General features: G+C 37.6%; 1 protein-coding gene across 1 annotated transcript in view; it reads left to right on the top strand.

Annotated features, from left to right (window-relative positions):
- The window catches only part of ERC2 (ELKS/RAB6-interacting/CAST family member 2), a 754,764-nt gene that overhangs the window by 306,421 nt on the left and 435,207 nt on the right, over nt 1–13,136 (top strand). Inside the window, exon 8 of the mRNA XM_084633053.1 lies at nt 10,017–10,184. Coding sequence (XP_084489179.1) covers nt 10,017–10,184 — 168 coding nt within the window. The remainder of the gene's footprint in view (nt 1–10,016; nt 10,185–13,136) is intronic.

The following is a 13,136-nucleotide window of genomic DNA, read 5'->3' on the forward strand; positions in this document are numbered from 1 at the left end:
CACTGAGAAACAAGCGGGGAATCACTGGAAAAGTTAATACATCCTGCCTATTACACTGAAAGGGGATTTCCCCTCCCTTGCCCTACAGGATGGAATTCATCTGGTGGGATTCCCATGAAGAGAACTTTGTGGAGTTTCCTTTTCTATATACATGCAGGGGACAGTTTGGCTATGTGTTTACAAACTATGTTCTAGCCTAGATCTCAGGCTGTCCTCCCTTCCTAGGCGAAAACTGAGTTAACTGCCATACATCTCTCCCCCTTCTGCCAATATTCCTTAAGTATTTATTGTTTAAGAATTAAAAGGAGGATACTAAATCAGATTACATCTCTAATCAATAAACAACTCTTTAAGATTAAAAAAATTGCTGAATTAAAAATTCAGCGAGGTCTGCAACTACAGAATTTAAACTTAGCACTCAAAAAGTAAAATGAGTGCTTCTGATTTTCATACTTCAGGGATGCTGGCATATAGCAAAAGAGCTGAGTCAGCCTGTGTCACTTAAATTAGGAGGAATCTGTTGTGATACACACTTCCAGAAATACCTAGATATGCTATGACAATTAAGGGAGTGTTGATGAATCCTATAAAGCACATCAAAATATCTCAGTAGGAAGAATCTTTAACTTCTTGTAAATATGTTAAAAGTTTAATGCAAATATGGGTATTGAATGTATTTTTTTAAATGATAAAATTCAAGCGTTTACAACAGATCTTGATCCTGCATCTTCCTGTGTGAGGCAGATTGCTATGCTCCTGTAGAGCCTTATGGAAATCAGTTTGTGTGTGTGGGGGGGGTGTCTATATGGGGATAGGAGTCCACTCACATGCAGGAATTTATGGGACTGGAGCCATATATTATAAAACAGTATATGATACATTGTGATACAAATCTCTGGTGTTTACCTGTCACAAGGATCATGTCCTGGGTAACATGGATTAGGGAACTGCTGTGCAGAATGGGGCCATTTTAGCAGGCATAGTGCATAATTTTTTTGTTAAGAAGAAATCTTCACTTTAAAACATTTTAGGAACCTGTTTTTCTGAGATGATCCACCTGGGAAATGGTTAACCATCTCACCAACCCGTCAGGAATTCAGCATCTGAAAACTGCCTGAGTAGTAATAAATGTATCCATTCTACATTTTCACATAGTTCCATATAGTAAAAGTATAATATTCAATTGCACAGGATTCAAGTATCTGCAATTTTGCAGCAGGGAAAAATTCTTCTTTTAAATGGGTGTGTTGTGTTCCTGCCTTTTCTTTTGAGAAATGGATGTGTATTCAAGTCCACAATTTAAGTTTGTATTTGATACATTCTGTTTTGTAACATTTGAATCTTTAAAAATATGACAGGCAAATATGGTGGGAATTTAGTTTTATTTTATGGTTAAATTTCATTTAAAATATAGGGCAGAATTTTAAAAAGCATGAAAAACACCTTTTGTGCATGTACAACTCAGGTCTGTGTGTTTACAAGCGGATGAGCACACACAAATTTCTGATGGGGGAGGGGGCATTTCTTAGTTTATCAGATGTGGCACCCCTTAAGGCTGCTGCACCAACTGCCCATGTAATGAGTGGCAGCACAGAAGTGGAGCAGGATCTGCAGAGCTGGCACAGGAGGGGACAGAACAAGGGGAAGAATGGATAGAACCGTGGCTCTGTCCCCCTACGTGCTAAGTAGGGTTGCCAATAGTTCCTTACTACAAGGGAGTCCAGTAATTTTTCATCTTTGTACAACAAGATTGGGAGTTACTGAGTGCTGCAGAAAGAAGCAAGAAATACTCCTGGTGAATGTATTATTTACTATTTATTATTCGTTTATTATTTATTAATGATAATTAGTAATATCGGGAGGAGGGATGGGATGGGGTGCTAAGAAAACAGTCCCTTATTTTTTAAATACAATGTTGGCAACCTTTGTGATAATGTTGATATTCTGTGCCAAATAGAGACCCAGCTGAGTTTAGTCTCCCTTGCTTGCTAGAGCAATAGATGGACTGAGAGGGAGACTCTCACTGCCTTTTATTCAGTAGAGATCATTATCTCATGATCTAGTCCATAGCATTGGACTTGAAAAATCAGGAGTGTATTGTTAACACATTAAAAAGAAAAAATATAGCCAAACCTCTGTCTTAGCAAATATTTTTTAATTGTGGTGTTAAAATAAGTAATTCTTACCAGCGAAACACAGCATTACTTCTGTACATTTTATTTCCTAGCAGAACTCCACAACCTTTAAAGCAGTTTCATAAACAATATATATATAATATGGCATACAAGTTAAACATTTAACAATGAGGTTCTTCCAAAAATAGACATCACTAGTGGAACTGGACATGAGTAGAGGGCGTTGGCATGAAGACTAATAAAGTTTCACTTTTAATGTGACATTTTTTGCTGTTTACATGAACTTTTCCTTTTTTTTTTAAAGTATACCCTAGTATTGAAATGTTATAGAAGTGTTGCATATTGCCAGACCAAATGACAGGTTTTAATGTATTAAATTTATAAATTAATGTATTTAATGAAATAAGTAGGAGAAAAATAAGCTAGACAAAAAATAAAAAGCAGTCTACTTTGTACAGTGGTCTTTGAAAGGCGTTTGTGTATGAGGTATCTCATCTGATTTTGCTCTCTTTTTCGGGAAGAGATAATGTTCTCTAAATTGCCAAGTTTTATTAGTAAGTGAACTGCCAAAGTTTGAAGGGGGTGGGGGGAGTGAAGAGGGACTTTGAGTGAAAAAACAAAGAGAGGGTTCTTGTGTACAAAAATTGCTTATATATACGCGCACATGCATCTGATGCTGTAATATGAGCTACATTCCAGTTATTTTTTGATCATATTTAAAATGCAGTTAGGCGGAAGAGGAAGAGGCGGACAGTTTTTCATAGCATGCTGCAGTAAGTTGTTTTTGTTTTTGTTTTTTTCTTCTCTCCCATGATTTTGTGATCCCATTTTTAGGGAAGATAAAGATAATTTGTAACCTCTGAAAACCTACCTGGGTGTATACAATACACTCTTTTGCTCCTTAGCTTCTACAGAGCATGAAGATGATTTAACAGCTTTTGATTTCACACCATTTGGAGGTTCAAATTTGACATATGAAATGTCATTCTTGCTTAGTACCAAGCTGATGATATACTCTAAAAGGTTGAATGCAGTTCAGCTGAGATAGTTTAACTTTCTGAGAAATGCAAACTTTTTGGCTCATGATTATTAAAGGCTGAGAGAAAAATTTAAAAGCAGCGGAAATGACTGATCAGCATGATCAATTTTCCTGCAAATGCCATATGTATGCCTGTGAATGGAAAATAAATCCATATTCGCAAGGCCCTACACAGTATGTGTGCCAACTCACTCTTCCCAACTGACTGCCCTTCTGAATAGGCTCGCGCAGAGCACTGATCACAGGGACTGACTGCTGCTGCCTTTGTGTGATACAGTGAGGATCACCTGCTGACCCTTTGGATATAGGCAGACAGCAGAGCATTAGGCATAGGACTACTCACCACTGGGAGAGTAAAGGAAAAAGTCCTAGAGGTGTGGTAGAACACCTGATAATGTTATTTTTTCCCCCTGCCAGCCTTGGGAAGAAGGAGCAGCTACTAACTTGAACTGCACCTCCTCCCCTGGAGAACAGGAGTGGAGAAAGCTTGAATGTGTGTGTTAAGTTCCAGCACACATCCCCTCACCATTTTCTTTTAGCTGCCAGAAGGGCGACGGGGATGTTATAGATGGCATGTAAATTGTGTACTTTGTCTAATATTCTGCTTTAGATCTGCAGTGGACTTTCTGTCACCTGCAGGTTTTAATCTGAGCTCTCACACGTGCTTGTATGTAAAGTGCCTAGCATACATTTGAAGCTGTATTGATTAAAAACTGGTAATAAAACGCACAGTTTCTGCACAAAGAAGAACAGGGGACATTGAACAGGATGTTGGCAGGCAGATGTCACTGCATCAGTTATTCTTGGATCATGTTTTCAAGCTTTTATTTGCAACCATTAGAGATAGAAACTTATTTTTTTCAAAGTGAAAGCTTGAAATACTGTCATAATTACCTGATCCCAACAGCTGGGAATCTAGGCACAAGTTTATGTTTAAATCTATTCCTGCCTTGGGCCAGATCCTGCCACTTATGGAAGAGTGTAATTAATCTCAATGAAAGAGCCTTTACATGGGGAACCATGATCTGCTCACTTTGCAGTGTACAAAACGCCTATAGGCCTGAACAGAACACATCACTGTGATAAGGTGCAAATATTCTGATGGACTTGAGCAAGAATTTAGCCATTACAGTTTTTAACAAGAAAAATAATACTTTTGGAGGTTTGGGTTTTACCTTAATATTGTAGAAAGCCATAAAGTGTTCCTTACTGTATCATGTGTGGAAGGGCAATTTGCAGTATCACAGTACATGTGCTAATCTAAATGTAATTGGACTGGCCTAGCAGTTAACCACCAAATGGGAGATGGAAGGAAGGAGGCCATGGGCCTATCCCCTTTAAATCTAGCCAAGAGAGCAGGCTGTCTGCAGAGGGAAGTGTGTGCTGCACCCCTTGAAGCAGCCATAGTTCCACTGCACAAGTAGGAACTCTGAGAGGTACCAATTCTGATGTTCAGAGGTGCTGAGCAGCTTTGGCTCCTGTTGACTTTGTGTGAAACTGCTAATGCTCAGCACTTCTGAGAATCAGTCTCATTACGCCTGTCTGAGGAGCAACGCGCTTAGAGCTCCTGCTGCAGTGATGCCTCTCATCCACTCAGTCGCAGGCTAGTGCCTTAAAAAGGCACAATAGATTTGCTTAGGGCAACATAGCAGGTCTCCTGGGTTTTTTTGTTTTGTTTTAAATGTCACTTTGAGGCTTGCATTTTATGCTGGGTGGACTGTAAGACCTATTACTGTTATGTTCTTCTTATTCAAAATCTTCATAAAAAAGAAAAGAAAAAAAATCCAATAAACTATAGTGTAAATCTTTTTCGCAGTGTGTAGAAAAGCAATGAGCCATTTTAAGAGCAGGAAGAACACGCATCCTGAGATTCAATAGATCATCTAAATTGGTCCCAAACTGAATTTTAAAAATGGCTTTGCAAAGACTTTTGTTCAGAACAAATTTAGCATTACAAAACTCACAATATAAATCAAAACAAATCAGATTTCTTTGCAGATTATTTTGTACTCTAACAATGTGCAGTTTAACCACTAGAAATAAAGGTTGATTGATTAATATACATGACCCTTTCTGACTAGGCTTATTGCACTGCTTAAAAATGCCAAAATAACATTTATCATTGTTACTTAGTGCTAGCTTTTTTATTGTGAATTAAATTTCTCATATTTCAGTAAAATGTTGATTTAACTCCAAATCCACCACTTTCTGGTGTTACAGATTTTATATTTGAAATTTTGGATTTATAAATCTAAAATTTCTCCCTGAGAAGTGTTCTAGGACTACACTGCCATGTACTATAAAAGTATAATAATGCCTTCTCTGAGTGGAACTTACTGCTTAACTTAGCCTGGTGAGATCTATTTAACACAGACAGTGGATGATTTCAGGGATCAGCCATAGAGAGAAAAAAGGGTCCAAATTTTTTTACCTTCATTCAAGGAGTATTGCATGTGCCATTGGCTTTATTCTTTGTATCATGGTGTTTTAATCTGAATTCTCTAACTTCCAAGTAGTGATAATGTCAGTGTATTGGTGGACTACCTGCAGGCTCTCTCCACCCCAAAATCGCCTCTGCTTTCCAAACTGTAGACAGAGACTGTCCTCCCTCTCCAGAGGACAAAAAGCAGACCCTGAAAGTAGGCATATAATACCATTTTTGGCATCTCCTTTCCCATTCCAGGAGGGCCCCAGCTAAAAATTTGGGGCTAGTAGCCGTTCTTCTGGAAAAACAAACAGAAATACTTCAGTTAAGAGTAAATTGTTTTTATTTCTGTAACCCATGCTTGGCTTTGATGGGAGTTTGGGGTGTGCAAGGAATGTAGAATTGAATCCATAAAGCTTAGCTCTAACAGTGGTTTGGTTTTATTGATCTCCAGTGGCATTTAAAAAGGAGGAATTTCTGAAGAGGAACTTTTGAATGGATTTATGTTAGATGATCAAATTTTACGTTCAGCTAGTCTATCTTAAATTTTTGTGGCTATAGATTTTTCTGTGAGCTATTTCATGATTGAATACGTGTATTATTTTTTAAAAATTAAACTTAATCACAAGAAGACTACAAAAAAACTGTTTTAGCTATTTTGAACTAAAAATAACAGAGTAGGGAAGAAAATGCCTTTACTCTGTTCTCCTGGCCAAAACTTCCCCTCCCCATCTCTGCCGCTTGGTTTCTTCTCACTGCAGCATAGCTAGTTTCATTTCAGTGCAGCAGTATGCATATAGAGGGAGATGTTTCAAGTGATCATTCAAGGAACCAAGCGTGAATTGTAACTCCCATTTCAGTAATAATGGTTACAGTTAAGTGTGTATTAAAGTGCTTTGCTTAGTTAGGGCTTTGATGAGGATTTAATTGTTTTTTGTGTGTTTCATTTTAACAATATGATTGATAAAGAAAAAAAGTTAAACACCTGGGCTTATCTCCCTCCCCCACCCTTTGGTTTTTGCTTCAGTGCAACAAGCCCTTTCTGTAACAGTAATGCTTAGGGTAGAGAAAAAATTGAGATGTATTTAATGGGTATACTTTCCAATTCAGTTTATTTTCTGTTATTTCTCTTTTCCAGTTCTGCTTTATTTACTACACTGTCTATGCTACTTAAGCACCATCTTTTACTGCATTTTCCAGCGAAGAGATGTTACTTTTGCACTTTCCATTTTTGCAGAAATGGAAAACTTATACATGAATGTTACTGAATGTCAAGCTCAGCACAGCTTACACAGTGTATTTTGGACTCTTATACTCTACAGACTTCAGAGTAGCAGCCGTGTTAGTCTGTATTCGCAAAAAGAAAAGGAGTACTTGTGGCACCTTAGAGACTAACAAATTTATTTGAGCATAAGCTTTCGTGAGCTACAGCTCACTTCATCAGATGTATTCAGTGGAAAATATAGTGGGGAGATTTATATACATAGAGAACATGAAACAATGGGTGTTACCATACACACTGTAACGAGAGTGATCACTTAAGGTGAGCTATTACCAGCAGGAGAGTGGGGTGGGGGGTGGGGGGGGAAACTTTTGTAGTGATAATCAAGGTGGGCCATTTCCAGCAGCTGACAAGAACGTCTGAGAAACGGGTGGGGGGGGGGGATTAAACAAGGGGAAATACATTTGCTTTGTATAATGACCCATCCACTCCCAGTCTCTATTCAAGCCTAAGTTAATTGTGTCCAGTTTGCAAATTAATTCCAATTCAGCAGTCTCTCATTGCAGTCTGTTTTTGAAGTTTTTTTGTTGAAGAATTGCAACTTTTAGGTCTGTAATCGAGTGACCAAAGAGATTGAAGTGTTCTCCAACTGGTTTTTGAATGTTATAATTCTTGACGTCTGATTTGTGTTCATTTATTCTTTTACACAGAGACTGTCCAGTTTGACCAATGTACCTGGCAGAGGGGCATTGCTGGCACATGATGGCATATATCACATTGGTGGATTTCCCCTTGTTTTATCCCCACCCCCCACTGTTCCTCAAACTTTCTTGTCAGCTGCTGGAAATGGCCCACCTTGATTATCACTACAAACGGTTTCCCCCCAGCCCCCCGCTCTCCTGCTGGTAATAGCTCACCTTAAGTGATCACTCTCATTACAGTGTGTATAGTAACACCCATTGCTTCATGTTCTCTATGTATATAAATCTCCTCACTGTATTTTCCACTGAATGCATCCGATGAAGTGAGCTGTAGCTCACGAAAGCTTATGCTCAAATAAATTTGTTAGTCTCTAAGGTGCCACAAGTACTCCTTTTCTTTATACTCGATAGTCATTCCAAGGTTGGATCTTTTCAATCTTAAATTATTCAGTGTTGGATCATTTAATTCTTTTGTTCCATGTACAATGCAGCATATTTAAATCCTATATTGTTACATTTTCCAGTATTAGTTATTATGGCCCTTATTCATTAAAGCACTTAAGTGCTTTGCTTGGTTGGGATGGAATTTCTCACATATATTAACTTAATCACATGCTTAAGTATTTTGCTGAATCTGGGCAATTATTATTATTTTAAAGAAGCTGTGACAAACTGTTTTACTTCAAATGCCTTTGATTATCATAAATCGTAGCCCAATAAGAAAATTTCAAACACAGTAAAGCCTGATTGTTGATGGTATGGATAGTAACTATGTCAAGTTTGCATACTACATCTTAGTGCAGACTGTGCGCTCATACAAAGAATGTCCTGTGGACCTCTTCCCCTCCCATCCACAATGGTGTAGCCCAACTCCTATTCCACTTGTTAACTATGCAATATCCCTGTGGCAACTACTGTAGAGCAGTTGTTTACATAGAAATGTCACATGAGAAAAGCATTAACATATTTTAACTGTGTAGTGCCATAATAATTTAGTCCTTTTTGAAAAAGTCACACTGTCTTTTTGCTCTTCAATCATCCTCTTCCATCTTTTCTGTCCCCTCTCTCCCCCTGGCATTGGCTTGTCTGCCACCCTGGCCCTCTTTCCACTTTACAATTGTATGTACTTCCTGTCTGCTTTGTCTCAGTCTACAGTATATGTACTGCCCAGTGCCTGGTTCTCTACTTCCTGGGACATGCTGCCTAGCCACCTGGTCATCCCCTCCCATGCTTACCCTGGTTATGGTGCCTGGTTACTTTGCTCCTTTCTCCACTGGACATTCCTTTCCTGTTGATTATTCTGCTTAATGCGTGTCAGCTTCAATCCAATTTGTGCCTGTGGTCCCTGAAGATGGCTTCATTTTTCCTCTCTTATTTCTGATGTAGACAGGTGGCCTTGCTTTCCCCCTTCTTTCCAATGCTTTTACAAATATCCAGACTCCTAACTGCTATGAAAAATCTAGCTGCCTGTAGAAACAGCTGTACACAAGTAGGAACCAGTATCACATGACCTACCAATTCTTTCCAGATCACCAACAAGTGCTCTGCTGACCATATTCTGACAACTGTTTCAATATGTATTTTTATCTTACTAATACATTCCACCAACAACCTATGTTAAAAGAACAGCAAAGTTGCATGGTTGTGTATTCAAAAAGCAGAAAATGACACAGTTAAAGTTGAATATGTATTTTCCTGACTCTTGGGGTGGTTACTGGTTTAAATTTAACACTCTATTAATAATTTGGATGGAATTTCATAGTTTGTTTTTGTTTTGTTTTTTACAAAGAAATACAAAAGAAAATCCATAATATAGAACAACTTGATTAGATACACCTCACAAGGACTTGAGGAAAGGACCTTTCTCCTTCAGATATGTTCAATTTTTATCTTACAAGATTTGCAGTGAATACAGGAAGTACTCTTATACTTCATTTATTGAGAGCCTTACAAGATGATGTACCTTGAAGAAGGTAAAGGCTCCTGTTGAAACCTCATTATTCAGTGGCACCTTCACTATTTCACGCTACAGATAAAGTACTCAGGTATTGCATAGGCTGGGTACCCTCCCTAGCTGTGTACTTCATGACTTCAGCAAGAAAACTCAAAGTAAAATGCACTGCATGTTCACGTACTATTTTCGATGGACTATATGTTTATCAAATCAAAATGAACTTTCCTAGATCATTCATAAGCACCTCAATTTAGTTGAGGCTGTTTTAACATCAAATTTCAACTTAGTACTCCGACCTTTACTGTTTTAGAGTTTTTAAACAAACAAAACACCACCACAACTCTAAAGGATAATGTTTTAATGAGGGAGTATGTTTATTTCATTCTCTTAAGAAAACAAAAACAATTTTGGGCAGAGAAAATCTTAGCCTAAAAATTGAAGATTTCAGATGCAACAGAAAATGGTTAAAATGGAAAAGCTTATGTAACATTAACTATTATTCTTTCCTTAAAGTCTTTCTGTTTCATTTATTGATTACAGGTTGATGCCTTGAGATTACGACTGGAAGAAAAAGAAACATTTCTTAATAAAAAAACAAAACAACTGCAAGACCTCACAGAAGAGAAGGGAACCTTGGCTGGAGAGATTCGAGATATGAAAGACATGTTAGAAGTAAAGGAAAGAAAAATCAATGTCCTTCAGAAAAAGGTAAGACTTCTAACAAAATATGTGAGAAACCAGCAAGAATATGTATTCATTTATTACAGTGTACTGCCTTTAATGTGATGTAAAACATAGGGACTAAGACTGCAATCCTTACTCATGGAACTAGTTCCTACTGACATGATTTGTCCTATTGACTTCAGTGGGACTATTTCTGTAAGGATTATTTACATAAGTGAAGGTTTTGAGATTGGGCCCACCATCTGCAATTATTACATTCAGTATAGAGAACACCATATGAAGTAATGTGAAGTTAAGGAAAAAACTCTTTAATAAATTCAGATAAAATTCTTTGACTTTCAAAAAAGCCAGATTCTTTTAGCCTTACTCACACTGAGTAGCGTCACTGAAGTGAATGGGACTGCTTAAGGAATAAGGTACTATTAAATGAAAGGGTGACAGAATGTGGCTCAAACTCTTTCACTTTTTATACTACACATTTTAAAGATTTGAAAAAAAACCTAATTAGAGAACCTAAATTCTTTGAGCTCTTATATCCTGTGGTTTGTGTATGCAAAAATCCAAGAAACCAAAGATGCTCCCCCAAAAGGGGAACAAATGCCATCATGACTCAATTTATTCCCCCTCCCACCCACTCCCCAAATTTGTAAAAAATAGCAAATTTTCCACAGATTCCACTAACTCACTTTACTCTATTTGGGAAGTTCGCCTTACCTTAATACTGTCCACTCTAGGGAAGGAAACCTTTTTGGAATGCTACTAGCATAGCGCTGCATCTGTTCTGTGTACAGTCTCTCCCTATATAAAATGAAAGAAGAAAGAGAAGAAAACACAAGGTCCACTAGTATCTGGAAACAAATATGTTTTAATGTATATTTTTAAAAATAAAAATAAATTCACTTTCAATTTGTAGCCTATCAACAGGTCCCTGCTCAATGTTTTGTGACATACATACATACATATGAATGTATGTATAGTATGTCTAAATGATACACTTCTTAAAACAGACTGTTGCTAATTATAAGAACAAAATTAAAAGCAAACCAAATATATCCTTCTCCAGGATTCCTCCGTCTTTAGAACTCAAGGGTTCATATGGGCTGCATGTGGCTCTATTGAAGGTTGGCTAGATGTAGATGCTTGAGCAATGCAAGATGTACTTGCATTCTCAGGAATTGAGAACATTGTCCCTGTAGGCCCAGGGAATAAGGGACTGAGTTCAAGACCAGAATTTGGATCCCTGCCCTCTGTTTTTGTTTTATGAAATTCTTTAAGAAAAAAACAAGTTGAGATTCTTGGATATTCAATTCTAGTTTGTAACCTTGATGATGTTGAAGATATCAAATCTTAAACCTCTCATTGATCCTGGACTGAATATTATTTGTTCTGGGCCTCAAATGAGGATAATTTTGAAGAGGGAAAAAATGTTATGGCTTGTGATTTTTAAAAAAAAAAGGGGGGGCAATTATTTGAAGCCGGTCAGAGGTTTGGAATATCACTAAAATTAGTTCTGGGAGATACAGATCACTAGGCAGAGTGCAGGACAGGTGGTCAAATGGGTTTGATAAATGTAATTTGTCACAGAAGTACCATAAGCAAATTAGGGACATGTGGTCTACATGAAATTACTATAAGGTGGGTGCATAACTGGTTGGTTGAAAAACTCTAGTTATCAATGACTCGCTTTCAAACTGGGAGGGCATATCTAGTAGGGTCCTGCAGGGTCCATCCTGTGTCCAATACTAGTCAATATTTTAATTAAGGACTTGGCTAATAGAATGGAGAATGTGCTTAAAAATGTGTGGGTGACACTAGACTGGGGTGGAGTTGCTATAGTTTTGGAGGACAGAATTATAATCCAAAAGGACCTTGACAAATTGGAGAATGAACTATCAGAAATCAACAAGATGAAACTCAGTAAGGACAATTGCAAAGTACTACACTTAGGTACTGAAGACAGGACAAGAAGTAATGGGTTTAATCTGCAGCAAGGGAGGTTTAGGTTATATATTAGTGTAACCTTTCTGACTGTAAGGGTAGTTAAGCTCTGAGCAGGCTTCCAAGGGAGGTTGCAGAATCTCTGTCACTGGAGGTTTTTAAGAACAGGTCAGGCATACACCTGTCAGAGATGGTCTAGGTATACTTGATCCTGCCTTAGCGCATAGGACTAGATTAGATGATCTCTTGAGTTTCCCTCCAGCCTAACATTTCTATGATTCTGATACATAGTGAATGTATGCTTTTGAATATACACTGTATTGCATTATTTTTGTTTTTATGGTTTAAGATTATTCCATTGGTGTATGAAAAGATACAGTAAATTCTCTACCTACCATACATTTTGTAAAAAACCCTGGGTTACCTAATAATCTTGCCCAAAAGATCTTCATTCCATTTGATCCCAAAGTTGTACACTTTCATATCCAATTAACTAAAATGCATGTCTGTTCTTTTATATCCATACATATATAAATAGACTTGTAGCCTTTCAAAATATCTGACTTTTTACTGACAATAACAATTCTAGAGTTGCACTACCCCTCCCAACTGAATCCCAGAGTGAACTCCTGTTACAGTCTACTCAGTGCTTCCCTGGAGTGTGCATGGTATACAGTGCCAGAAATAAATCCTCGTAAGAACTAATTGCAAAATGAGTCTGTACCGAATTGGTTCTCTAACGTTGGAATTAGTGCCTGACTTTATTTTACTTGAATAATGTACTGCATCAGGATATGTCTGATGTCCATGTTGTGCGCTAAGGACCAAATTCTTGTTTTACTTCCAGACGAAATGATCAATGGGATTACATGCATGGGGATTTGGCACTAAATCATTCTTTGGGATCATAGAGTTAAATGTATGTGTAGATGTAGACTATATGGGGTATGTCTAATGAGCCCATTGCCATAACATCTAGGTGCTGATTTACCCTGGCATGCCCAGACATAATTATTGTGTAAATATCATAATTTTATT

The sequence above is a fragment of the Lepidochelys olivacea genome (genome assembly GCF_965140295.1).
Source record: "Lepidochelys olivacea isolate rLepOli2 genome assembly, chromosome: 7".
Classification (NCBI taxonomy): Eukaryota; Metazoa; Chordata; order Testudines; family Cheloniidae; genus Lepidochelys; species Lepidochelys olivacea.